Here is a 27,490-nt window from a genome sequence, read left to right as displayed (position 1 = left end):
TTCACCAGTGTCTGTCCATTCAACACGAGCGTAACTGAGTCTCTTTGGAGACTCTAGCATGGCTGTATGTGGCTGACAGCCACTTTGGAGAGGCATTTGTGATCTCGCATCTGGTTCTGCTCATTAAATTAAACTTGATAACTCAATACTGCTTCAGTACATGTTTTGTCATGTTTCAAAAGCCAGTCTCATCGTTCAAACTCGTTTTGTGTTTAAAGGGGTTTGAGCAAACTTTTCTCAATAGGTGATGACAGATGGAAGATCTAACTCGCGCTTAAAATGACAGCAGCATAGTGAGCCATTAATCCAGGTGGCAATGCAAATGCATATTAAACACCAAAAGGCAACTGTGCAGCATTAGACTATTCCAGCTCCGTTGATGGCTCTTTATGCCGCACGTCCTGCTGTGTTTGTGACTGACGAGCTGTGTTTTATGTTTTCGTCGCTGTTTTCCCAGTGGTTAACTGCACCGACCCAGGGATACCTGCTAATTCTATACGGAAGAGCAAGATCGAATTTGGGAACTTCACCTTCGGGACGGTGGTGTCGTACGACTGCAACCCTGGGTACTCCCTGTTCGGGGCAGCGGTTCTGACCTGCCAGCCACTGGGTTACTGGGACAGGCCGCTACCAGAATGCATGGGTATGCTACTCTTCCTCTGCTCTTCCTCATCCTAGCACATTGAAACCGTGATACTATTTATCTTATCATATCTCCTTTGTTTGGTTTTATTTTGGTTTCATTTATGGGAAGGATTTATGTACAAACGTATATGTCACAATAAAATAAAAGTTGGTTTAAAAAAAAAAAAAGGATAAAAAGAACATTTGCACAATTTCGTGGCTTGTATGACCAAACTGGGAGCTTTGCGATTTTAAATTGAATATATTGGCAAATGTGGGGAGCTTTCTCTCTGCTGGCGTCCTCTCAGTAGACGTCCATCATAACCTTGTGAATCAACTTAGGAGAGCGATCCCTCAGCAGAGACTAGACCACAGCTTGCTTCTGTATTGCTGCGTTTAGATTAGAAAACACCAAAGCTGTTTAAAGCCCAGAGCATCACATGCAGAATCTTATTCCCTTGAAGGCACAAAATGAAACATTATTGTAAATCTTATTTTTTCTCTTCTCTCTTTCTGAGATGAGTGTGTGGTGGACAGCTGTTCTCATTCCTGCACTTTGGAGGGGGAAGTTTACCTCATTTGCATGTGAGGCACTAATTGGCTATGCCTCCTTTTTAGCCCCACCTCCTTGCCCATGATTGATGGATGGGGCTGGAGAAGCCATCTCAGTTGTGCAGTGAACGGACCACGGCTGATGATGTCCAGCCATCCTGTTCTTCTCCGGCGTGTTAAATCTCTCTGGGAAGACCGTGTAGTACAGAAGGATGTGGGACTGCAGTGAAGAACACACACTCCTATGTCAGACGCAAGAAGTCAAATAAAGTTCACCAACATCTTCTTACTTCATATGAATGCAATTCACGAGGACCGTGTTCAGAATAGGGTTTTAGGTCCACACTATTCAACATGTTTTTCATTTTATTCAGGTTCAACATGCGTGGATTTTACACACAGACTGGTCTAATAAACTTCTATTATGGTAGCCACCGGGACTTGGGAAATGTAGTCCCAAAAATGATATTGGTCACTAGGGGCTCACAGAGAGTTCAAAATGAGCAATGAAAACCTTGCCTTTATGGACCAAGCACAAGAGCAGTTCCCACAGCGTGAAGGCACAGTACAAGTAACCAAGGCCTCTGCACTGACCTCTGACCCCTGTGCCCTGTGTTTCAGAGGTCGAGTGTGGCCATCCTGGTGTTCCACCCCACGCGGTCTTTACTGGAGACAAGTTCACCTTCGGCGCCACTGTGCGGTACGCCTGCACCGGGGGCCGAGAGCTGATTGGAGATTCCAGCCGCAACTGCCAGCTCAACGGCCAATGGAGCGGCTCCGTGCCCCACTGCTCAGGTCAGGTGTTGTCTGGGGGTGGGAAGGTCGGGGAGTGCAGGAGAGAGCAGCCTGGCTGGTGTTATCGGGGCCTGCAGGGTAGGCTTTGTGTTATGGAGGGTAGTGGTCAGTAGACTTGGACTCAGTCACACTGGGGGCCTGCTCACTTTAGTGGTAAAGATAAGAAACTGTGCTACCTGCCTTTCTTTGAGCCATTTTTATCGCTTTATTCTGCTTGGCTATGGAGGGCTGTTGGGAGAGAGAGAGAGACCCGCTGACCGAGAGAGAGAGACAGACAGAAAGACAGACAGAAATGGGGAGGGGGGGGTAGAAATATGAAACGCTTATAGCTGCATACAAGAGCATGCAGCATCTGTGTGTGTAGCCGGCCTGTTTGGAATTGTTGGCCTTTTGTGTTGTAATTAAATCCTTTTGAGTAATGACTCCTGTCTGTGTGTGTGTAGTGTTGTCCCTCAAAGACCATTCGTCTAATTGATAGAGCGTCACTAATTCCAGCCTCAGCTTGCCACGATTCGCACTCGTTTTAATGATGGAGACTGTAAAAACCCCATTTGCTTTCACAAGCTGGTGTCTCTTCCCTCCCTCCCTCTCTCCCTCTCTACCTAACTCGATCCATCTTTCCCTCCATCCGTCTCTCTCTCTCATTCTCTCTCTTTCTCTCACTTTCTCGCTCCATCCACCTGTTTCCCCTCAGGTCTCACATCTGCTGCGTCTGACCCTGTAACCAGAAGCACTTCATCTACTCCCTCCCACCGCCACACTCCATACCCCACACCCCCTCAAACCCCACACTCCATACCCCACACCCCCTCAAACCCCACACTCCATACCCCACACCCCCTCGAAACCCCCACACTCCATACCCCACACCCCCTCAAACCCCACACTCCATACCCCACACCCCCCGAAACCCCCACACTCCATACCCCACACCCCCTCGAAACCCCCACACTCCATACCCCACACCCCCTCAAACCCCACACTCCATACCCCACACCCCCTCGAAACCCCACACTCCATACCCCACACCCCCTCGAAACCCCCACACTTCATACCCCACACCCCCTCAAACCCCACACTCCATACCCCACACCCCCTCAAACCCCCACACTCCATACCCCACACCCCCTCAAACCCCACACTCCATACCCCACACCCCCTCAAACCCCCACACTCCATACCCCACACCCCCTCAAACCCCACACTCCATACCCCACACCCCCGAAACCCCCAGACTCCATACCCCACACCCCCTCGAAACCCCCACACTCCATACCCCACACCCCCCGAAACCCCACACCCCCAAAACCCCCACACTCCATACCCCACACCCCCAAAACCCCCACACTCCATACCCCACACCCCCAAAACCCCCACACTTCATACCCCACACCTCCGAAATCCCACACTCCATACCCCACACCCCCAAAACCCCACACTCCACACCTCACACCCAACACCACCAAAGCCCCCACACCCCAAAATCTCCACACCGCCCACTCCAATTTCCACACCCCCAAAACCCCCACTCCCCACCCCACACCCCTTACTCCAAAACCTACACACTCCACACCCTCCCACTCCAAATCCCAAGCCCCTAAACCCCCACACACCCAACTCCACACCCCACTCCCCCAAAATCCCAAAGAATGAGGCACCCGCAGCCACCACATGCTTAAAAGCTGCACACATGCAGGCCAGCTTTTATTCTCTCTCATTCACTCTCACTCTCTCTCTCTCTCTCTCACTCTCTCTAGCTCTCACTCACTCTCTAATTCTCACTCACTCTCTAATGCTCACTCACTCTCTTTCACCTAATCTCTCACTCTCTCCTTTTCTCACCCACTCTCACTCTCTCTCTCTTTCTTGCTCTCAGTCTAGCTCCCCATTTTTACCCTGCTCACTCTCTCCCTCTTCCACCACTTTTCTTAATCTCTTTATTTCTTCCCTCCCTGTTCCTCCCTACTCTCTCTCTCTCTCTCTCTCTCTCTCTCCCTACTCTCTCTCTCTCTCTCTCTCTCTCTCTCACCACTCTACCTCCTTCACACACTTTGTGTCCTCTGTTTCTCAGTGAGTTTTGTATTGGAAATACTCTCCTATTCTGTGTGAACGTCTCCAGACTGACAGGCTAGGTTTGATCTTCATCCTCGGTCTGCTGGATATCCGCAACTTTCTGCCCAGCGTGCTGCTTCTTTTTCCTGCTCACATTTTCACCTGGGCTCCCGAACGCCGCCTGCAACCAACTGGAACATACCAATTGCAGGCCGCAAATATTGAAAGACGGTACCTTACACCCAGGTACTATTTACCTTCAGCTCCATTTTAAAACCCGTTCTGGCCTGCCAAGAGCATGTTGGCTTTGGCTAGCGTGAAGGTTCCTGGGCTTGGAAGATATGCAGAAAGCTCGACAGTTTTACCACGAGCTGTACCAAGAGTTGCACTGTGTTTTGCTCCTAAATCAAATTAGTTGGCAGCACGAATTGTGCGTGGACAGAAAGCCAATACTTCCAGTACGGCACACGGAAGTAGGCAGAGGAAGCCAAATCGATACGCTCCCACGTGCCCAAGTTAGCGCTGCTGCTCTGATCCACGCTTGAGCCTGGTCGCACTGCGCTAAGCTGCAGGGTGTTGATGGCACTTCAGAGACACCACGCCCACCCAATCAGCAGCTCGGCCCGCTCCGGCTCCCCGCGCCCCAGCGCAGCCCACAGCTGGCCTCTGGTTCCTCGAGCGCGTTCCGGCACTTTCTAGGACGGCAGCTGGCGACGGATCAGCACCTGGCGTGCCAGGCTGGCTCTGTCCGTGGTAGCTGCTCAGCGCGCAGACGGCTCGGCAGAAAGTCCGAGGCCTTTTGTTTTCCTCTTTCCCTCTGGTTTCGTCAGGGGCGCCGAGCTCGGACCGGACGAAAACGCACGCCGCGTTCTCCTAGCCCCGCTCCAACCCGTCACGTGCCGCCGTTGAGGAGAAGAACGTCCTAGATTTCTCCCAAACTGAAAAAAGAAACTCATTCCTCACCGGCGGCACTGTCGAGAGGCAGAGGAGCGCGTTTGCATTTATTTCCGAAGGAAGCCTGGAGTGTCCAGGAGGCGAGAGCAACGCTCCAGCAATGCTCCAGCAACGCTCCAGCAACGCTTGTGCTGCTTCTACTGCTTTTAATCACCAACTAAATTCCTCTCCTGGGTCCCCACAAGCCTATCGCGAGCATAGATTGAGCCTACTGTGAGCATAGATCGAGCCTCGGGTACCCATACGTGTAATTAAAAAGGATTTCGTCAGGGTCAAGGGAGACTCTGGCAGGGGTTGCTTTGCTATTGAATCGATGCCGTTTGACATGACTCCTGGCCACAACCGCTCCATTCGTGCTTTATGGAGATGATTTATGCTAATCATTTATGCTAGCAAGCATCAGGATGATAATCGTCATTCTGTAGGACCCTGTACTTCGTGATTTATCGCTAGGTGAATTTCTCTGTGCCGTGGCAGTGCTGATGATGTATTTCTTTGATCTAATTGAGTCTTTCAATGAACTGACTTGGTTTGGTGGTTGCGGTGGGGGAGGCAATGTTCGTGTTCTGCTAAATCCCCTACCTTTTCCAATAATAATGACTTATGGTAATATTATGCTAACGACATTTAGGTTAATGTTTATGTTAACGTTTATGCTATTGACGCCCTACAAGTTTTATTGCTAATTACCATGTCTGTATTGCTTCCCTTTTTTTTTTTTTTTTACGATCTTTCTCTGTGACAAAGTTGCCATTTTGCTATGGAGCTTTAAGTAGCAAAACCCCAGGGAAATAGCAGAGCGTACCCTTTAAGGTGGCATTTCCTAAAGCCTCATGGTAATTACACTGCTGCCAGTGCTCCGAATAAGGGGTTAACCAGATGACTAAAGAACGCTCCCTCCCCGGATCTCCCGTGAGCCGTGGAGCAGTGGCAGGGAGAACAGGTAGCGCCGTCCTCTGGGATAACCACCTGCCATCCGCCCAGACGCTCGGCTGTCTGAGATCACGTCTCTAACAAATGAGTGAGTGGCAGTGCAGAATGATTCAGGGAGCCGGGTGACGCACGCGGGCCCGGCGCTGGCCCGGCTCGGCCCTGACTTATTAACCTTCCGATAGATCACACAGCACTGCTCCCCAGCCACAGGCAGGGAGTGTGAGTGAGAGGAAGACATAGGAGGAGAGGCAGGAGTGTTAGTCTTCATATGATGAACGCCGTGTGTGTGTGTGTGTGCAGGAGAGACGGCGGGTGAGTGTGGTGACCCAGGCACGCCGGCACATGCCACGCGGGAGGAGGGCACCTTTCAGCTGCGGTCCAAAGTGCGCTTCACCTGCCCCCCGGGTCACACGCTGTACGGCTCAGCCGAGCGCATCTGCTTCCCCAACGGCACCTGGTCCGGACGCCAGCCCACCTGCAAGCGTACGTGTGAGCCCTCGACACCGCAGGGCCCCGCCCTGCACACACACACACACATGCATCCACAGTACACACATCCACAAGAACCCTCCCTCCCTAACCCAATATTTGTGTGAGCGTGCCTTCTGCTACAGTGCCCGGACACGGCCAAGGCACTACATACCCCCCCCAGGACCGCAAGGCCCGGGGTGTTCGTCAACCGAGGGAATGGGGGGGGGGGGGTGGGGGGGGGGGGGGGTGGTATATGGTTAGACAGTTTGCTTTCTGCTGTGAAATCTTTCAAGCCAACACCCTGTCCATGGTCTCTGCAGGGTGACTGGTTACCGCCCAGACCGTGCTCTAAAACTGATCTGCACTTTGTTAGCTCTCTGGACCTCTGAGACTCTCTCCAGCCCAAATGGTCTCTCTCTCTTTCTCTCTCTCTCTCTTCTCTTTTTTTTACTTTGATCTAACAGCTTGTCTCACATTAAATCCCATCAGGCCCCAGAAAGCATGCTGGTCCTTCAGAGCCCATGCTGCCCCCACACTTTAACCCCACAGAGGCCACACGGCGTTTATCCTCCTGCTGCTTAATCAACAGCAGAGAGAACAGCGCCGAGGTCCCGTCGGCCTCTTGGCCCATGTGAAATCTTTTTAATGTATTTTTAGAATACAATGAATGTAATACTTGCCCTCAGAGTGTTGTTTCCTTGATCTGGATAGCAGAGCTGTTTGTTGACTGTTAGAAAACTGATTTTCAAACGAGTCTGTTAGCAGTGTTTGTTAGTGCGTCCTGAACGTCTCCTAACCGGTCTCGGGTCTTCCAGATGAGTGTACTGGGCTGCTTTGATAAATCATGACACTGACGTGGTATAACAAGCATAAATAATTCTAGTCAGTAGAATGCAGGCCAATCTTTACCCTTGTCACATTAGGGGAGATCTATCGCAAGGCATTTCACAGTGGCAATATAATAACAGATTTGTTGGTACCATGCAGCCCTGTTGGGAAGTTCATTTAGATTCTCTTTGGTGTAATGTTTTTATTTCCTGTGTGTGTGTGTGTGTGTGTGTGTGTGTGTGTGTGTGTGTGTGTGTGTGTGTGCGCACGCGTGCAATAAAGGCTCCTAAACAAACTCTCAAAAATGTGATCAATATTTCTCGTGAAGTCACTGATTTAAGTCAAAAGGAAACACACATTACAGTAATGCCCCTATATTGAGAACCTGCCCCAATGCAAAACATGGAGCCTGTCCGTTAGTACTGTACTGAGTACCGATGGTCATGTTCTGTCTCGTTCTCCATCTGCCCCTGTTTTTAACTTATTTGCCTTTCCAATCTTCTTTTCTCATCCCTCTTTTCTCTCTTCTCTCTTTTGGTTCACTCTTTGCCTCCAATTCCCCCCCCCCCCCCCACATGTTTTCTTCCTCTTCCTCCTCTTCCTCCCCTCTGCAGCCATTCAGTGTGGTAACCCCGGTGGCCCTGCCAACGGTCGAGTCTCCTGCCTGGAAGGCACCGCTTTCTCCCACTCGGTCATCTACTCCTGCGCTGATGGCTACCGGCTGGTGGGGGCGGCCTCGCGGGTGTGCCTGGCCAACGGCACCTGGTCCGGCTCCGAGCCCAACTGCACCCGTAAGCGCTCCTCCATAACACACCCCACCTGAGCCCGTGCGAGCTGCCTCTCTCCCCAGCTCTCTCCCCCCTCTCCCCAGCTCTCTCCCCCCTCTCCCCAGCTCTCTCCCCTCTCTCCCCAGCTCTCTCCCCTGGCTGGTCCACTCCTCTCCACCCTGGCTCTCCTCTCACTGCCTCTGTGGAGGAAACGCTGCCAAAGCAGCAAAGGAGCGTTCCCGGAGTGTTCCCTTGGCCTTCCAGGAGAGTTCCCAGAGTGCTCCTGGATCATTCCCACTGGCCGGGCAGCTTGATTGTAATTGGACGGCCTCTGCAGAGTTCCCGCCCTCACGGCGGCGTGCCGGGGCCGGCAGCAGCTTCCCTCGCCAGAAATCTCATTAATATAAAGAGATTTGTTTGCCGGCTTCGGCTGCATAATAGCTGCACGGAGCGACTCGGGCGATCAATCTCTGACTGACGAATAATGTGAGATTGATGTCGGCACAGAGACAAAATAATGAAAGGGGGGTGGGGGGTGGGGTGGGGTTTAACAGCAAAGTGTGGCTATGGAGAATTTCAATAGGCCTCTTCACTGTTATTAGTGAATGCCTGCGTTCCCATGATGCAGTGCAGTTTGTTAATGGATGAAGTCAAGAGATTAACACTGGATGGGAGCCGGGGGTAATAAGGCACAGGGCAGCGTCACTAATGGACTTCGTTTGGCTACAGAACGGCTGTTTGACAGGCGCCCGAACCAAAGGTGGCGCCCTCTTCTGCCTGGGAGGGCAATGACACAAATTACTTATTATAGTGAGGAGGCAGTTTAGCAACACATGGCAATTAACGCAGGCCAAAAAAACAACGTGGAGCTTGAAGGAAACGCCAGCATTCGGAATCAAAAAGCACATCAAGGGTTGTGAAGAATTGCACAAGTTATGTCCAGAAGTTGAGATCTGGGGGGTAAGACCGCGTGTCCGTGCTGCTGGTGATCATTAGTGTGGGGGTGAACATTCTGTTTGGCCGGCTTTGGGCATCTGTGAAGCATTCAAGTGACTGATTGCTTCAAACAGCGTGTCTGCCTGCAACAGGCATCCAGGCTTGGGATGCAATTATAATTGCAGCTATTAATTATTGATTAGCATTTAACCAATTAGGTTTATGTGCATGTGTTGCTGTTTCAGCGAGCCTGGCTGTGTGTGGGTTTAAGGAAACAGATGGGTTTATTAGAAGTGTGACAAGGAAAGTTTGTGTCTACAAATGTGTGAATAATATGATGAGGGAGGCTATGTGCAGGATATTATTAATAAATGAATACGGGGAATACCGTGAAGTCATAAAAGAGTGATTGAGAGGAAAGAGAGAAAGAATAGAATTGAGAGAGAACGAAGAGGAGGGGGCAGGGATAGAGGAAGAAGTCCAAGAGAAGACCTTCACGCCTCTCTCTCTCGCAGTAGCCTTCAGGACGTGTGAGCAACACGCAGAAGGAATATGAATTCTTCTGAATTCTTCTCGTTACAGCTAGTTGACCATTTGATCAATAGCAAGCAGACAACGTTTACATTGAACAGCCCCCAATTGAACCACCCCATCTCTCCATCTGCTGCCAGGCCAGGACTCCGCCCCCTCTGCTCAGCCAATCCTGGATGGCTTGTAAAATAAATAAACCAATCCCCCCCCCCCCCCCCCCCCCCCCCCAAGACAAGATATGTACAGTCTGTGCCCAGGTGGAACTGGCCCATATTTCCATAGCACACGCTCGTGTCTCGTACTGGGTTTGTCTAGACGGTGCGCAGCCTTGGCCCACTACACTATAGACCCTCTTTATTAACGCTGTGGTACGAGAGTGGATTAGCGCGTGGAGAGGCACAGATGACCGTGCGCAAGTACTGCTCAGCACACAGAGATGGGCTAAGTGCTGCTATCCATCATCATTTCATCCTGCACCTTAGCCAATGAAAACACCTCCTTATTGAGTTCTGAGTAGGGCTGACAGTGCTGTGTACACAACCAAAGGGAGCTTTGTTTGAACGTCTTCACATTGCCGTGAATGATACCCCGCTGATGTAAAGGGCATCTTTCAGACGCATGAATGATGGTAGGGTACCTTCCTAGCAGCCCTGGTTAGAGTGCACGCTATGGTGTGTTTGAACTTGAGTCTTCATTGGTAGGCAGACGTGTGTGAATAACCCAGAGTACACACGACGTAAGTTGTCATGTTGTTGATCTGCACTGCCGCTAGTCATTGTCGGCGTGTGCGACCTGTCCGACAGTGATCAGCTGCGGCGACCCGGGCGTGTCCGCCAACGGCCTGCGCTTCGGAGAGCTCTTCACCGTGGGCCACAACGTCAGCTACGCCTGCCAGCCGGGCTACCTGATGGAGAACGGGAGCATCGGCACGCGCACCTGCACCCAGAACGGCACCTGGAGCGGCCGGCCGCCCGCCTGCCAAGGTAGGCCCTGGTCTGAGATACCCTCACGTCCGCGTCCGTTGTCTGTCTGTTTCCGAGAAGTTCAGAAGTATGAGGTAACGGGTGATGTCTCGCATCGTTGTCTGGTCTCATGCCGGGGGGAGATATTTAGAGACTTTCGGAGGATGTACAGACCAAACGCAAAACCCCTGCGATTCTACAGCGCTGCCAAGACAGCTGCGATCAGAAAACAGGTCATTGTTTCTGAGGAGCCCGTCACGAAGAACATCAAAGAACCTCTCTCTGCTTTTCCCACACAGAGAGGGAGAGTCAGGAGATTGAGGAAGGTGGTGGAGGGGTTGGGGGGGGATTGGTGGAACTTTATGAATAAATAATGGCACCTACATCGCCTGCTCCAAGCAACTTCTGGCTTAAACGTTAACTAGGCCATGCACTTTAGTCACTGAGCACATCCCAGTGGCCCCTACCAATCAGATGGGCTTCTCCTGCTTGGATCTGCCCCTCTCTGTGCTCTTCTGTATGGTGGTTCACCTCCTCACAGACCAAAGAGAAACTGCTGCTGTCTCTTCGAAGGCTCCCGCTTGTAGGATTTCCAGCCACAAGCCGCTAATTCTCCACAATCTCTCTCGGAATTACGGCTGCAGGGTTTGCAGAACCCACCCATTCAAATGCAGCCTCTCTCCCTGTTTGAGATGAATCCCCTCATCAGTACTGACTGGGCAATATTGAAGTAAGGGAGGCGGGTTTGGATCGCAGCTGCTCCAAATGTGTGATCTTTCTTCACGATGTTGGAGAGAATTTTTTATATATTTTTTTGGCTTGAGGGGCTTTCTTTACAATATTGCTTTTGAACTTTCCTTATTGTTCTCATAAATATGGCACATTAACTAATCACTAACAAATTTTCCAGCTAATAACGACATAAATAATAAGCAAAGATTGTGACAGGTAAAAATAAGAGCAGGTGATTGCTGTTTGCTGATTGTAGATGTTCTAACCTCATTAATATGAAATGGGAATATATCATGAATAAATGGGAATGCGGGAGCGTTTGTTGAAGCAATAATCAGGCGTGGCAGAAAAACATTGTAGCTGCACACGTACAAAGGTTCTTCATGATTCAACGCGGATATAATAATGTTTTACTTAGTTCATGTCAGGTTATATAGCTGTGTGGGAACTGAATTTCTCACCAAGACAAAAGCAAAATTGTCTGTCTCCTTCATCACAGCGCGTCCCGTTACAATTCTCTTAATGAGCAGCGAGGGCAAGTGGCTGTGGGGTCCTGCTGTGAAGCACTCGTGTGGCGTGGTAATGATGGTGATGTTCGCTCCTTTGGTGCTGCTACGGGAACAGGTTGTGCTTGTAGAGTGGTCAGCTGAAGCCAGCATCAGCAGCTGTGTGAGGGGGACGGCCCCCGAGGCTCCCCCCGTCAGCCCATCAGGCAGCATCCGCCCCCGCCTCAAGGCTCTCTTTCTCTTCCTCTCTTTCTCCTGTTTTTTTCTCTTTCTCTATCTCTTTTTTTCCTTCTTTTTTTTTATCTCTGACTCTCCCCCCGGACAGCCCGGTTGAGGCTTGTCAGTGTCCACTGACCTGTGTGAGATTAGACGCTGAGCCCGGAGAGTTCTCTCCGCACACAGAAGAGAGCCTTCACACGTAGCAAACACACACGAGCGCGGACAGACAGCCAGGCGGGAGCACAGACAGGTCCATCTCTCCATATGTCGACCCGCTTTCTCTCTCCCCGTCCAACGTGTCCCCACAAAGAACTCGCAGATCTTGCTTGAAGTCATACTGCTGCAGATGTGCTGTCAGAAAGGCCCACGAATGCCAGGGCCAACATCTCCGCCGTTCTCACCCTGGACTCACAGCAAACTCCTCCTGCATGTTTCTGCTTGCACATCGCATCCATCAGACTCTCGTACGTCATTCGTCTGTTGCCCAGGTTACGCAGGTTGCTTGTGCTTGGCGTAATGGCATTTGCACAATGTCCAATGAAAATCTTTTTTTCTACGTAGAGTATAATCGTTTTTTTTTTTTGCAGGCTATATCAAGCCAACGTAAAGTTTGTTCATGTCTTTATAGTTGTATTATTTGGTAGTGAGTGGGGTAGTCGATACATTGATTAATGTGTGGTTACTTCCCATCTTGGACTTGGCAAAGAGGCAGTGTGCCTATCATCGCTGCTGAGATGGTGGCGGTGCACGATGTTGCCGTGCTGTACGTGCCCTGGCCCGCCTGCCTCTGCCGCGCTCCGCTGCTGGGTCCGGTCCGGTCCACTGGTTCTGCAGCTCCCGTTTTTGATCCGCTGCCATCTTTACCCAGTCCTCACCTCACCTCACGGTCCTCACCAGCTTCTAAGTGCTCGGTTTTTTATAAACACTATTAGCACTAGTGCATTTGCACCGCTGCAAATTCTGGGATTTCCTGTTTCAATTGCAGGCCACAGTGTAAAAAAAAAACAAACAAAACAAACCTTACTTTAGCTGAAAGTTGCACCTGTTGACACGTTTCCCCACAGGACAAATTAATTTATACAGACATGCCCTGATTTCAAGTGCTTCAAGCTCAGTGCCTGCCATCGAACTGTTTGCCAGGAGCTATCGGGCTCCTCATCCAGGCCATCTTACCGTTCATGCTTGGCCTGCATGACTCGTGGGGTCTGCGGCTTGACTGCGCAGACGTCCCACAGGCACTGCGCCTGCTGGGTCTGACCTCAGACAGAAGCAGAGGAGATGCAGCTGGGGCTATCGCTCACCGAGCCACGGGAAAGGCGGCTAAGCTCACCCCGTTCCCAACCCCTCATCGAGCGCCTGGCACCGTGCCGGAACATCGCTCGCGAGTTGGCTCGTCCAGATTCCAGTTTTGCGTGAAGCCCGTTCAGGCGCCGTGTATCGACTGCACGTCCTTTCTTGGGGGGGGCGGCCGGGTTTAGGTCGGAAGCGAGAGGCCTGAGCGCTTCGGTTGTGCCCCTCGAGGTCCCACACTCCCCTCCGGCAGTCCGATGTTGACTGGAGAATTAGCATTCGGAACCGGAGGCTCGGGACCAGAGCCTTCCTTCCACCGGCCAATCTTCCTCCCCTGGTGCCAAAGACGGCGAGGGCAGCAGCTCCGGTGAAGCCTCCTCCAGTCCAGGAGAAGACACGCGGCTGGGTGTCTCCCAGAGTCCCGCCCGACTTCATTAGCGCCAAGCTGGTCATCTTTATTTGCCACAATAAGGTGAGGGGGAGGTGAAGTCACCCAGCATAAAGGGATGTGTAATTGCGTTTTGGAAGCGCGGCCGACGTCGCTTAGCTCGCCGACGGGCTTGCTGCACGGTTCCCATGGTGCAATGGGGGATAGGGGCATACAGTGGAGGATACACGGCATGTTGTCATTTGTTTTCTTTTTTCTTTTATTGGGACGCTCGCTCGTCAAAACAGCTCATGATTTATTCATTGGCTGCTCAATCCCAGCTGCTCCCTATGGCTTCATCTCCATCTATGTCAAAATACCAGTGGACTTGTTTTGCATCCCAACCACACCCCCCCCCCCCAACCCAACCCCCATACTTCTGCAATACACTGATTTGCAATTCAAAACTGCACGCCAGGCCCCGCATATGCAAATCGACAGGCGTTGATTTTGTCAATGCAAGGGCGATTAGCATGTTCAATATTGCTTGTGCATAATCATATATACTCACTGGCAGAAGAAGTTTGGTGAGAAGCGGCAAGGTGCCCGGCTCGGTCGGTCGGTCGGCCGTCCGGCAACAGCGCGTCGTGTGCAGACACGCCTCCCTCGTAACGTCCTCCCCCAGAACCTCAGGTGGATGAGCGGTGCAGTAACGGAAGATGGATTCGGGTGGCTGTTCAGCAACTGTCGTCCGGCGTACAGTGCGGTTTAGCCGGGGGCCCTGTGAGGGAGTGCTGGGGGGGGGCCAGGAGCAGGAAGCAAGAAGATGCACTTCAGAGTGGCTGGAGGGCAAAAAGAACTGCTTCAAAATGCATGGCCCACACTCTCCGCTTGCCTGGGATTGACCCAGAACAAGTTTTGATTCGTTTAGATTTTTCAGCTTTAAGGTGCTGTGTCATACATCCAAGGTGTGGAGGGGGTACCTAAAGCTTTCTTTTGTTCTACAGATGTTTAAATTATTAACAGGCTGTCTAATGTAGCTCAGTTTCTAAGATATATATAAGGGATAAAGGTTCGGGGAAGGGAAGTTATCTTATAGGGGTTTCAGTATAGGGGTTTGTCTATCGGGGACAAAGTGATAGTAGATAGTAAAATGTAGTCTATGACTCATGTAGTCTATGAGTACATAGTACTAGTACTACAACACACAGTATAAATGAAGTCTTCAAATGTCATTTTTCCAGCTGATCCTCGTTTGTTCTGCAGTAAATGTGCCCTAACCCCTCTCCACTGTCATCTTCTCCTCCGCAGTGGTGACCTGCCCCCCTCCGGCCCAGATAGCCAACGGTGAGGTGGAGGGATCCCTCTTCCAGTGGGGCACGAGCGTGAGCTACCGCTGCCTGAGCGGCTACGAGCTCTCCCTCCCGGCGGTGCTCACCTGCGTGGCCAGCGGCTCCTGGAGCGGCGAGGTGCCCCTGTGCATGCGTGAGTCCCCCCCCCACCTGCACCGGCTCCATCCACATCCGTTTGATGATAACAGACAGCATGCTGCTTATCTCCTCCTGGGCATTTAAGTTCCCCGGTGAAGTGAGGCCTGGTTAATATTTAAAAGGGCCGACATCATGCGGTGATCAGTGGGAAGAGCCTCTCTGGCTACTCAAGGTTTCTTTTTTTTTTTTTTTTTTTAGCTGAGCTTTTCTCCTCAGTTCTTGAGCCAGGCAGCTGCACTACTTTAGGTAATCGACTCTTTCTTTGACCTTGGCGTAGAGGTCACGGAGGTGGACGCTGACCACTGCATGCCCCTCAGCTCTGAGCACGCTGCTAACTTCAGCCCTGGAGAAACGTTTTCAAACCCTTTCTGCTTGTTCGCTCCTGGCAAGGAGCCGGTCCAGGCCGAGCCTCTTTCCTAGCACACGCTTCCATTTGTGATTCTATTAGAAAAAGCGCAGGGGTAGAACGTGGAACTATGACGTCAGTGGGAGTGAGGGGGCGGGGGGGATCTGAACATTCTGTCACTTCTTTAGTGCTGATAAGGCACAAATCATAATTCACTCCAGCAAGGAACTGACTCTCTGTTCCCGGATTACTGTTACAGTAGAAATGTGCAGTTATAGCAGTGCAGATCATGTCTGTGCAGAAACCGGAATGGCAGCTCAGGTGCTAGAGTTGCTGTTCAGATACGGAGATCAGCGGCGTGTGTGAGTATTAAAGACCTGAATCAGTGGCTTTAATGGATGCTTTTAATCACGCTAACACACATTCAGCACCACGGACAGCGCCACGGCGAACGCCACACATAAAGCTGCCCATCCGAGCCAAGCTGCAGCTACGAAATTAAGATTCCGCCTTTGTTGTGTGCTGTTTCGGGCGCCTCTAAAGTCCTGTATTATTCATCAAGGAACTTCGCCGACACCGGGGCCTGGCTGGGCCTTCTCTAGTTCCATTTATTATGCACAACTTGCTTTGGCCTGGAGCTGTTTAAATTATTCTTTCACACGCACACACACGCGCGCACACACACACAAACAGCCTGGATTAAAATTGGGGTGGCATACAGTAGGCACATGGCTGCTTCATTCACGGCAGAGGCGCCTTTAGCCTGTGTCGCCCCGGCGACGTGGGCAGAATAGACAACAGCGCATCCTATTGGTCTGCCTGCTCTGGAGAGGCCTCTGCCCCACCTCCCATTTGCATATTTGTCTATAATCGCCCTGTTGCATTTTCATGGGACCCCCCCCCCACCCCAACCCCCACCCCCCAGCTGAGGGGGCTGAAGAGTTTGCAACACCCGCTCTACTCTAGAACTGGTACAGTTGTTTGTGGATTTAAATAACGCACCACCTTGGACACTCACTGAGCATGACGGCTCCAGGTTTGTCACTGCAGGGAGGAATCAGGAAGGATTTTATGTGTGAGATTTCCCATGAAACAGAAGTTAAGGAGACTTGAAGCCCTTGTGATGACCCCTCGATCTGTAAATGGTTAGCAAAGGGGTTAGCGCTTAGCGCTTAGCTGAGGCCTGTTGGTCACGGCCCCCTGTGAGCCACTATCGTGCCAATGCATCGTCATGATGCACTTCACACCGACATACTCCGGTCACACAAGCTCCTCTCTCGCGCGGCCCATTTCATCATCCTCCCATCCGGACCGGACCGGATCCCAGCCCCATCTCCCTTCGTTCCTGCTCGTGACCCATGACCCTTCGTCCTTCGTGCTCCTCTCCGGCGGAGGCGCTACCTTTGTGTTCCAGTGCGCGCTCCTCTGGCATGAGGGACACAAACGCTGAAGTTCTCTGATCAGCGTTTTCCTGCAGCTTTGCTGTAATTTATATGTCATGCAGTTTTGCCCTCTGCACCTCACACACATGAAAAATGTAATTCGTGTCGGCCTGTCGATACGTGGCGTGCTCACACTCTCTTCACCTTGTGTTAATCACATTCTCCCTGCTGATTAGGCACTTAACGTTAGCTCATGCTTGTAATTAAATAAACAGGTAATTTATTGACACTGAGCATCGCAGCCGATTCCTGCAGTAGATCTCCTCCCCTCCCCCACATTCATCTCACTGATCCAGTCCGACAGGTGAAAGGTGACCGTAGAACCACGAGGTCACTGAGCCCCATGAATAATGAGGAAGTATTAACGATGGGAGTCTGAGGTTGGGACACGGGGGGATTTGTAGTCTGCCCTTGGAAACTGAGCTCTGTGAAATCATTCCCAAGTTTGATCATTCATTCTTCTTTCCCGTTTAATTTGTGTAAGCCGTGAAAGTGTGCGCTTGTTGTCCGCACATCCAGCGTGATACCAACGTTGTCGGTCGTTACGATTGGTTATGAATCACAGATATACAGAATGCTGCAGGTCTTTTATACGGCAGAACGTTATCACAGAAAACAGTGTGTACATATTAGCCAAACATTCTGTAGTGCTTTGAAGCAGAATCCTTATTATCAGTGGAGATCGGACTCCTCCCCTTCTTAGACCTAATTTAGATCAAAGCCAGTTTTACTGTCTCCTACTGTCTTTTATGTCAACATCGAAGCCTTGTTTCCTACAGCCAAGTTCTGCGGTGATCCAGGCATCCCTTCCCATGCCAAGAGGGAGGGGCAGAGTTTCATCTTTAAATCAGAGGTCATGTACAGCTGTAGCGCCCCCTACCTGCTGGTGGGCTCAACCACACGCATCTGTCTGGCCGACGGTACCTGGAGTGGGAGCCAACCTCGATGTATAGGTAAAGTAATCAATAACTTACTCTGAAGGCACTGAGAAAGACCATTTCACAAAACCCTGTTCAGACCATATATGAGACAAATAAGAAATACATTCAGTTTTTACACCAATGCTTCAAACCTAGCTCTCCTATGTATGAAATACACTGCTTAGCATCATATTGTCTATATCTTTAAGTATATCTTTAATTTCACTGGTATGTTGCTTGTTCCTGATTGACTGTTGACCTTGCAACAGGAAATACATGGGTTATTGATTAGAGGGAAAAAAACATGTAAATGAATATGATCGTTTTACCCTGAAGCCTACCAATCAGGTCATGGTGCTGTATTTAATTGGCTGATTTGCATAGACCTGTTGCAGCTGTAGCTGTCATATATAAACTACAGGAAGCATGTACAAGGTAACTGCTCACCAGGAGCCCAGGACCTCACACAGGGATTTTGTATCTTCTACATCTCTGAAAGCAGAGAAACCCCACAGTCCTAGTTGAATGGAAAGCAGTCCACGAGGGAAAGACAAGCACTTGTTTATAAACCCTCTGCTCAAATCCTTCATTTCTGCAGCCACTCCCATCTCCCTAATGTAAACATTCACCCTGCTGTTGACTACTGATGATAATGTTAATTGACATCAATATCAGACTGGTTTAATGAGCTTTTAGTAACAGATCGCTGAGTGACATTAGAACTTCTCCAATAAAAAGGGTAGATTAATCAAGAAGAGGGAACATCTAATTACCAAATTCATACGTCTGCTCTGCCCTCTAGAATTCCTGACATCCTTGGCAACCATCGAGCCAGGAAGGCAGAGTAAACAAAGGCTTTCATGTTTATCTCCTTCATCTTCCACTGAAAATATGAAAGAAGCCCGCCCTTCCATTAGGGAAATATATTACAAATACATATTTACCTAACTGAAAGGTTAGATTTCTGTCATTTTCATTGCAAAAGAGATAAAAGATTTTTTTTTCCCCGCCGTCTTTATGAAGTCTGCCTGTAATTCTAGGAAGTTCTGCAGTATAACCAGAATAAATCACAGGTCCTTTACTTCCACCTGTAAAAGCAAACCCACTGGAGTATTTAACCTCAAGTGGAAACTTAAGCAAAGAATGTTACAGACTGTTCAAACTCTATAGGATAACAGCTTAGCGGCCACAGTGGAAACCTGACAGCATATGAAACAGTGCCTGAAAATGCAGCGTCATTCTACTTTTGTTCGGCTGGATCTGCCGTTCCAAGGCCAGTGTTAGTGCGTGCGCTGACCCAACACGACGGCCCGGTCAACACAGGAGTGTCTTCTACAGCTGTGCCTGTGTCATTGCTGCATCTAATGCAGTTCAGATTGTCCCTAAGGTTGAGTAATTAGTGGTGGTACAGCTGGTGGAGGATGATGATGATGATGGCGATGATGATGATGATGGGGATGATCATGATCATGATCACCATATGTGTCTCTCTCACTGCAGAACCAACCAGCACCACTTGTGAAAATCCAGGATCTCCAGAATATGGTTCTTTGAACGCAACCCTGGGTTTCAAGGTAAAGGAGAAGCACTTAGATGACGTCAGACAGGCAAGCGTGTGACTGCATTAGAAAGGAGAACTTTCACTGCAGTCTGGTTGGTTATCTTGAATTGCTATACATGCGTTAATGAATTGGATTAGTTACTATAACTGATAGTAACTGATAGTATCAGTACCTCATCAATGTATTTGGCAATTCAGAATTCAAGTATGTCCTGCTTGACATCTGCTTTTCATTGTGCCCTGTTCATTTTTTTATTGTTAAGTCCTCTGCAAACATCAGAACCATAATACTGTAGATAGACTGTTCATTTTAAGTGTGTGCGTGTGTGTTTGTGTGTGTGTGTTACACAAAGTATTTTTCCTTTTGCCCCTTTCTTCCAAAGCACAATTGACTTATTGTCAGGATCATTCAGCGAATTGCCGTCTGAGAATCTTCCGGCCGTTTAAAGATGTGTGTGACTTTTGCCGTGTCTGTCAGCTCCCATTGTCAGCGGAGACTCGCTGTTCCTAGCGCTCGCTTTCAGAACCCCGATCCACCGTCGCCGCGTTAACAGCCGGTGGTTCTGTCAGCCGTCTGCCTCAGAAGGGCCAGGCTCGGGGAAAGATGGAGGGGAGGGTGGTGTTGGGGGAGGGGAGGGTGGTGTAGGGTGGTGTTGGGTGGTCACGGAGCCCGTCACAGCCAGCTAACGTCTAAAGGCCACACAGGCTGAGTTGCTCTTCAGCTCGACTGGTGATCCTCCTCTGGCCACTGGGGAATGAGGTTTGAAGGGCAGGATGGAGAGCTAGCCATCATCATTTGCTCCTGGCTAGTGGCGAGCCATTCCCGCCAGCGCACTGGGCCCGGCGGTGTCGTGTGACATCTCGTTTGGAGATGACATAATGGGCCCTGATGCTCTGAGGCAGGCATGCTCTCACTCCTCTCCAGTGACCATGACTGAGGAACGTAGCTGCCGCATCGCGACCCATGCGTGCCAGTGCTGAGCAAAGCTGCCACGGCCTCCTACATGATCAAAACTAGTGCCCAGGTGCTCCTGGACACCTCCTGGACACCTCCTGACCAGACCTTCTCGTCCACGTCTGTGCCAGCTAATCGAAGTGTGTGGATGTAGTATGAAGAGTGTTGCTTCAGGGTCTGAACGGATCCGTGCGGTGCGGTGGATGTCTAGTGAGGAACGTGCCATCCTAACGTGGCTGTGTGCAGTCTGTGAGCCTTTGGGAAAATTCCTGCCTGCCAAATCAAATTAAAATAGGTTCTGTAACAAATGCACACATTTTATCTTGCCATGACTTTATTGAAGATGATGTTTAAACATCCATGAGCACATGATGAGAACCTTATGGGTAATGTTGAGGATTCGTTTACAGGAAAGGCTGGTGTGTACGGGGAGTGTTTCAGTACCACTCTGATTCCCCAGATGAGCAATGCCTTCTTTTAGTGGCTGCATCTGAAATCCTCTTGGTTTTGAAGTACTTTGACAGACTTAAAACAAAATGCTTCAGTCAATCAAAGTTCATTCATTGGGTTATGATTAGTTTGTTGAGCGCGTCTGTGTGCACTTTCATGCATCTTGTGTATGTATGTCTGGATATTTCTGACCTGTGTTTTAAAGGTGTGTGTTGTATCTCAGGTGGGCAGCGTGGTGAGGTTCCACTGCCAGACTGGGCACTTGTTACTGGGCTCCACCACGCGGACCTGCCAGCCGGACCTTACCTGGAGTGGCTCCCAGCCGGAGTGCATACGTAAGTCCCCTCCTCCACCCGTCTGCTCCTCACACACCTCCAGGGCCTCCAGGGTTGGTCGGCAGCTGCATGAGCACCACCAGGAGAAGCCATCGGTTTTCCTCACACTTCTCGTGTCAGGATCGCCCTCCAGGTGTTCCACCCGCCCCGTACCGCCCCCCACCCCTTCATCTCCGTCCCCAGAAAGAATAATAAAGGAGCGTTTTCCCAGCCTTCCAGGGTTCGGGCTGCGTGAAGGCGGCCTCGTTTGTCACGGACCGCTTAGCGCAACCTTCCTGAGCCGTCATCTGTCAGGCAGGCCATGGCTGGGAGACGGAAGCCCCTAACCCGTCTCCCCACCTCTCCCCACATCTCCCCACGTCTCTCCATGCAGCCCACTCGTGCAAGCAGCCACGCAGTCCTCTGCACGCCAACGTGGTGTCCATGGACCTGCCCACGCTTGGATACACCCTCATCTACTCCTGCCAGCCCGGCTTCCTTCTCACCGGGGGCTCTGAGCATAGAGTGTGCCGGCCCGATGGATCCTGGACGGGGAAAGTGCCCGTTTGCAGAAGTAGGTCACCGGAGTCACACGCACACACACACACACACACACACACACACACACAGAAACACGCCTTTTTTGTGTGTGCCTGTTTTGTCACCGAGAGCTCTTTGAAATTCAATTTTCTTTGTGCTTGAACTTTGTAGCTTGGTACTTTGCTTGTGTGTGAGTGTGTGTGTGTGTGTCTCTGTGTGTTCTGTGGTGGAAACTAAGTAGCAGTATTATCTGTCTCAGCCTGAGGAAGTCAGGCATGTAATGTGTTACTGTGGTTGTCGGTGAACAACACTCACAATTCTCTTTCAGTCGGCTCAAAACATTTGGAAAAACTGACAGTGCCTGTTCAAGGAACACCGAACCCCAAACCCAATGGTGAGATGCACACACACCTCTCGTCTAATCTATGTGGCACATGTTTTTAACATGTGTTGGGAAGACATAGATCAACTTTATTTATATGTAATATTTGTATATAGGGGTGTGTTTTACATTGAACATTATATAATGTGTATTTATTGAAGGCTTTCTTAGTTCTTTTAAATCAAGACGTCATTACAGCCACCAGCTTTACCACTTCATCTGTTCGCTTTGAGATCTGCAGTAAAGTAAAACAACAGGGCTCCTCTCTGAAGGACTAATTATCCAGCACGGTGTGGGAGAGAGAGGCCCGGCAGCTTCGCCCCCCCCCCCCCCCCCTCCTCTTGACAGCGTAAACGCTCTCGATTGCAGTTCCCGACGACGTGTTCGCCGCGGCGTCCGTCTGGAAGGGATCGCTGCAGTACAGGGCAGTCAAACAGCCGAGCACGCTGACCATCACGCGCTTCAACGCTACCACGGGGAGAGTGAACGCCACTCTGAGCTGCAGGACTGGGCAGCTCCTGCTGTCAGGTGAGACGTGGTAATCGCCGCGCTCCTGCACGCCGCAGACGTCCAGAGGGCTGCGTGAGAAGCCCACGCGGTGTTATTACGTCGGCCTGTGGGTCTTCATAAAGACATTTGTTCCTCTGTAGAACTTAATTCCCTTTGTATGATTTATTAAGTCATGTTTGCGTCTTTTTTTTTAAAGAGTGTGTAGTGCTTTCATGTTTGGGCTCTAGAGGTATGTTGTGGTCGCAGTTCATCAAAGGCGTTTCTTTGTTTGCTTTTTAATGACTGTTAAGGTCAAACTGCATTTTTTTGTTGTTGTTGTTTGCAGCCAGACTTTTTGCACATGAATAATTTCAGTTTTTCTTCTCTGAATGCAGGTATGTATAAGAGCAGAGAGGCTCGTCTGACCCTGGTGCTGTATCTCATCAGGGCGCTGGATAGCGACTCGCTCACTACGCCCACTGAGGACTCCTGGACCATGGATGGCTTTGTAACCACACGTTTCTTTGTCATTCTTGATTTATTTGCCTGCACTCTGAAACATTGTTGCCATTTCTGCAATAATATACTGACTAATTGAATACTGCATCTACAATAACTGATGTGTATTGTAATTTATTGGCAGCTGGATTGAGGGTTTATTTACTATATACATGCATTAGCGTACTGTGATTGTTTATGCATTGATTAACTGTTCTACAAAATATGATTTCTTCCCATGTGTTACTCAGCAGATATTTATCATGATGGTAAAACGCTATACTTGTAGAGTTAGGGTTTAGGGTTGGGGGTTAGGGTTAGAGTTAGGGTTAGGGGTTTAGGGATAGAGTTAGGGGTTAGGGCTCACTGTTGGACCTCACAGGAGAGTATGTGGGCCATTTCTTTAACTAAACAGTCTCTGGGAGCCATTGGTAGGGTCTGCTCTGTGGAGACTGTGAAACTGGCTGTGATGAACCCCAGTGACCCTCCTGGTGACTCCTCCTGTTGTCATTGTGGATGTTGCTAATATGACTGCATAGTAGGATATTGTGACTGTTGATTATCTCTTCTGTTCAGCTTTTTCAGCACAATATATTGGTCTAAAAAAATCTTCAGGAATAGCCTGAAAACTCCGGCAGTCTAAAGCAAACTTCAGTGGTGTATTATGAGTTATATTAGCACTGACTCGGCTAGACATGAGAAATGCGCAGCACCGATTACACAGCTGCATGTTCTGCGTTTACACCAGATTTAGATCAGGATTTAGGGCCTTATTTACCTTTGTAGCATTTTCCGCCAAGAACCCTTCCTGCTTGTGCTGGAGTGAATTAGCCAGTAACACCGTCTCCACACTTTCCCCCATTACCTGATATTTCTTCCTCTGCTCTACATTTCTCGTATAATCCATCATGTTCCAAAGTGTCTAACTCACTACCTGCTGTGCTACAGATGCATCTATCCGATTTGCACTATTACCAGAGGGACTATTAGAGGCCATGTGACTAGGTCATGTGACTAGGTCGTGTGACTACGTCGTATGACTGAGAAGAATTTAGCATGTAAAACCAAAAGCTTGGTGGAAAAACCATTAAAAATGTAAAAAAAAAAAAAAAGCACTTGTTTTGAACTGGAGTGAAGAACTCTGATACTAAAACACTTAAGGCTTGTGAAATGACGCCTTTCTTCTCCAGGCGAAGTCACTTTGTTAGAGGGGCTACTTAGGCATGAAAGCACTCACCATTCAAGTAGCTGCACTCTCTTTCAGCTGCGCAAAACTCATTTCCGTCTGCAGGTCTCGGCGGAGCACGAGGGGGACGCGTACGTGTTCCAGGGCTACATACAGGGACGGGATTACGGACAGTTCGGACTGCAGAGACAAAGTACGCCACGCTCCACTCCTGATCAAAGCCCTCATGATGCTTCTCACTGATCTTATGCTGCAGTGACCTTCAATGAGCTGTACCTACTGTTAGTTTACATCCAAAGTTAGGATTAGGGTTAACCCTTTGAAACCTCTTCGTTAAACCTACCCCTAACCCTATGAGTTAATACCGTTAGAATTCCAGGTTTTTTAATACACCACTTTTACCAAACCAGGAATATAGTCTAAGACTGCAGTACAACCAATCATACTGTAGGTGGCGTGTTTCTAATGATCCTGCATTGTAAACGTGTGGCAGGGATGTGTTGTGTTGCTGAGGTGAGTCCTGTGTCCTCCCACCCAGGTGTGAACGTCACAGACAGCACTCGCATGGCGGACGGCGGACCGCCCGGTACCAGCAGCAGCTCCGTGGCTGTGGCCATCCTCGTGCCTTTCTTTGCCCTGATATGCGCAGGGTTCGGATTTTATCTCTACAAACAGCGGTACGTACAACCACTGGAATCGCTTCCCTGATTCTCCTGTCTGTAAAACCCAAAGCAACTTTTGTTTTCTCTGATGATATATGGGATCACAATAACTCATTCTGCTTCTGGGAATGCACACCCACCCACCCCCCCACCCCCCCACACCTGCCCCTATCCCCACCCCCCCACACCTGGGGGGGGATTTGGCTTTGGGCAGTTTGCGTTGATGTTGGTAATAGTCATTTTTTGGAAGTCAATTAGGTAAGCTAAAAACCAGAGGCAGCAGGCGCGTTGCTGTGAGTCACAGGCGTGAACGTGCTCAGCCCTCTGTGTGTTTCCAGGAGGACGGATAAGGCCGAATACACAGGCTGCTCGGCGCACGAGAACAGCAACGGCCAGGCCACCTTCGAGAACCCCATGTACAACACCAACTCCAAAACCATCGAGGGGAAGGTGGTCCGCTTCGACCCCAACCTCAACACCGTCTGCACAATGGTTTGACGCCGGTCCGGAAGCCGCGTGGGCCGCAGGACTTTGCGTCGGGTGCAGGGATCTGTTTTTTTCCCGCACCGGAGGCCCGACAGGAAGTCTGCCCCGCGTCTGGGAGGACGCACGGGCGTAGAGGAGGAACTCAAGCACAGTAGGGGAGCCAATACTCACATCCGCCTGTGGCTTTAAGCATGGCCTGCTTTTTGGAGTGGGGGAGGTGCAGTCTGAGGAGAAGATAGCTTCACAATTGGAGTGGAGTGTTTTAAGCTGCGTATCTCACTCTAAGAGTGCTGTAGATTTTTGTATTTCAGAGGGAAAGAAAAAGAGGTTTTGTCCGTGCATTATTTTAACCCCTCGGGGATCGAGCGCCGTGTGTATGACGGAGTAAGGGTCTCGTGAGCCTTTCCCAGACTGCTGCGCTGACCTGCTCTGAGGTTCCTTGCGTCATTGTGTGTATATTGCTTTATTGAACTGGCCTCCCCCTTCTCACACATGGCGCACCCTCCCTCACATCGGTCCTGAGCAGGTTAAAGGAAGTGGTTGGCGAACGCGCCCTCCACTCTGCCGTTCGATTGGCCACGCTTTACGCTCCGCCACACCCACGTAGTTTTGTTTATTTGGTTTGTGATTTGGTAAGAAGTGCTACTAATCCTCGGCCAGCCACTCGCGGTGGGTTGCATTTCCGCATCAGGAGTTTCATCATGGAGGAGTTTTGGACCATTACGTGGCCCCTGATCTTGCCAATTTGCCAATGATTTGCGTTCTTATTTGAGTAAGAGTTCTGTCCCTACGCATGTGATATCTGACAAACCACCACGTAGTGGTTGAGTCATCATCGAGTGTGTCCATTCTCATATCAGTGCCTTGTTGAATACTCCACCTGTTTTGCTTATGAAAAAATATATATATTTACTTCTCATACTTCTGATTTACTCATTTTTCATTACTTTGAAGAGGAAAGCTCTTAATGAGACGTCACTTTTGCACACGCCTGCCAAATGTGATTTGGTGTAGCATCGCTACTACGTTTGAATTTTCTGTGCTGAAAATCCTGTCGTGCTTTTCTGTTCGCAGTTTGTATATTTATATGGCCTTTCATGCATTTGTTTCTTTGACAAAGTTGGTTGGTTGTTTTTCTTTCTTTGACAAATGTGTTGTTGTTTAGTGTATTTGGCTAAAATTCTTATTCACAGTAAATGTGAAAACTTTAGATTTGGGTTTTGTTTGAATATTGGCTCCTACAGATGGGTCCACATTGTGTGTAAATATATTCATAACAAATGTACAGATATTTAAACTTTTTGAAAAGAGATATATTTTTGCGAAAAGTACAAATTTGTAAAAACAAAAGATTATGTAATGTAAATATCCATTTGTAAATGCCATTTACAAATAAAATGTAACTGCTTTTCCTAATAATCATCCCATGGTGTGTTGGGAGCTGAAGGCCTTCATTTGAAATGCCTACAGCAGTGTGTGAGGCATGGGGGAGGAGCCAGGAGCGGTGGGAGGGGCAAAGGGCGGGTGAGAGGGGACAGGGGTGGGTGGGGCGGTTGCAGGGGTGGATGTGAAGGATGGATTTTCAGGCACCAGCCTGGTCTGACCTCAGCATACGATGACTGAAGAAGCTGAATGTGGGCTGTGTTCATATTATCTCACTTCTTCTCTGGGATGACGTGGGGCACACGCCATGAGTAGGAATGAAAGTGTGTTCTCAAAAGCCAGAGGGTTTCACAAGCCCTGGACAGACCAGCAGCCCCTGAAAACTGCGTGCCAAACCAAGGCAGAAGATCAAAGATCTCTGGACAGGTATGTCACAAATGTTCTGTTCTTCACAGTGCAGCTCTGGCATGATTGAGGTATTCAAACCCTGGAGAGGACAGCAAAACAAAGCTAGACCTCTGCTGATCAAATCAGGTGTAGATAGAGTAGACCTAGTAGATGAGCAGACAGGACATTTGGCAATGTACAGTAAATAAGTCACTGTAAATCAGTCTTGGTGGAATTAGTATTCATGGCGCAAATTCCAGCAGCTTTACAGGAGCCTACATGTGAAGGCACTTTAAAGTAACTGCCGTGTTAAAGATGAAATGGATTTATTTCCAAAAGATTGCGATTGGTTTCAAAGTGCTTTATGAAGTGGTTTCACTTCACACCCTGCAGATCCGTGTGATACAGGTTGCAAGACCTCCCTGATGGCTGGAAGTTGAGCAGCATCTGAGCGAGTGTGGCAAGTGTGTCTGACCCTCT

At 49.7% G+C, this 27,490-nt stretch overlaps 1 protein-coding gene across 4 annotated transcripts in view; it reads left to right on the top strand.

Annotated features, from left to right (window-relative positions):
• Positions 1 to 26,621, top strand: part of csmd3a (CUB and Sushi multiple domains 3a) — a 141,583-nt gene extending 114,962 nt beyond the window's left edge. For all 4 annotated transcript variants that reach the window (XM_077012340.1, XM_077012342.1, XM_077012341.1 and 1 more), the window contains exons 55-70: positions 458 to 643; positions 1,798 to 1,971; positions 6,211 to 6,393; positions 7,824 to 8,000; positions 10,247 to 10,426; positions 14,831 to 15,004; positions 17,577 to 17,750; positions 19,218 to 19,291; positions 20,907 to 21,018; positions 21,392 to 21,571; positions 21,866 to 21,931; positions 22,289 to 22,447; positions 22,804 to 22,916; positions 24,198 to 24,285; positions 24,631 to 24,769; positions 25,093 to 26,621. In XM_077012340.1, coding sequence (XP_076868455.1) covers positions 458 to 643; positions 1,798 to 1,971; positions 6,211 to 6,393; positions 7,824 to 8,000; positions 10,247 to 10,426; positions 14,831 to 15,004; positions 17,577 to 17,750; positions 19,218 to 19,291; positions 20,907 to 21,018; positions 21,392 to 21,571; positions 21,866 to 21,931; positions 22,289 to 22,447; positions 22,804 to 22,916; positions 24,198 to 24,285; positions 24,631 to 24,769; positions 25,093 to 25,252 — 2,339 coding nt within the window. In that variant the 3' untranslated portion in view covers positions 25,253 to 26,621. The remainder of the gene's footprint in view (positions 1 to 457; positions 644 to 1,797; positions 1,972 to 6,210; positions 6,394 to 7,823; positions 8,001 to 10,246; positions 10,427 to 14,830; positions 15,005 to 17,576; positions 17,751 to 19,217; positions 19,292 to 20,906; positions 21,019 to 21,391; positions 21,572 to 21,865; positions 21,932 to 22,288; positions 22,448 to 22,803; positions 22,917 to 24,197; positions 24,286 to 24,630; positions 24,770 to 25,092) is intronic.
• The last annotated feature ends 869 nt before the right edge of the window (positions 26,622 to 27,490 follow it).

Source organism: Brachyhypopomus gauderio, chromosome 7 (assembly GCF_052324685.1).
Source record: "Brachyhypopomus gauderio isolate BG-103 chromosome 7, BGAUD_0.2, whole genome shotgun sequence".
NCBI classification, from domain to species: Eukaryota; Metazoa; Chordata; class Actinopteri; order Gymnotiformes; family Hypopomidae; genus Brachyhypopomus; species Brachyhypopomus gauderio.
This window is presented reverse-complemented; position numbering and strand designations above follow the sequence as displayed.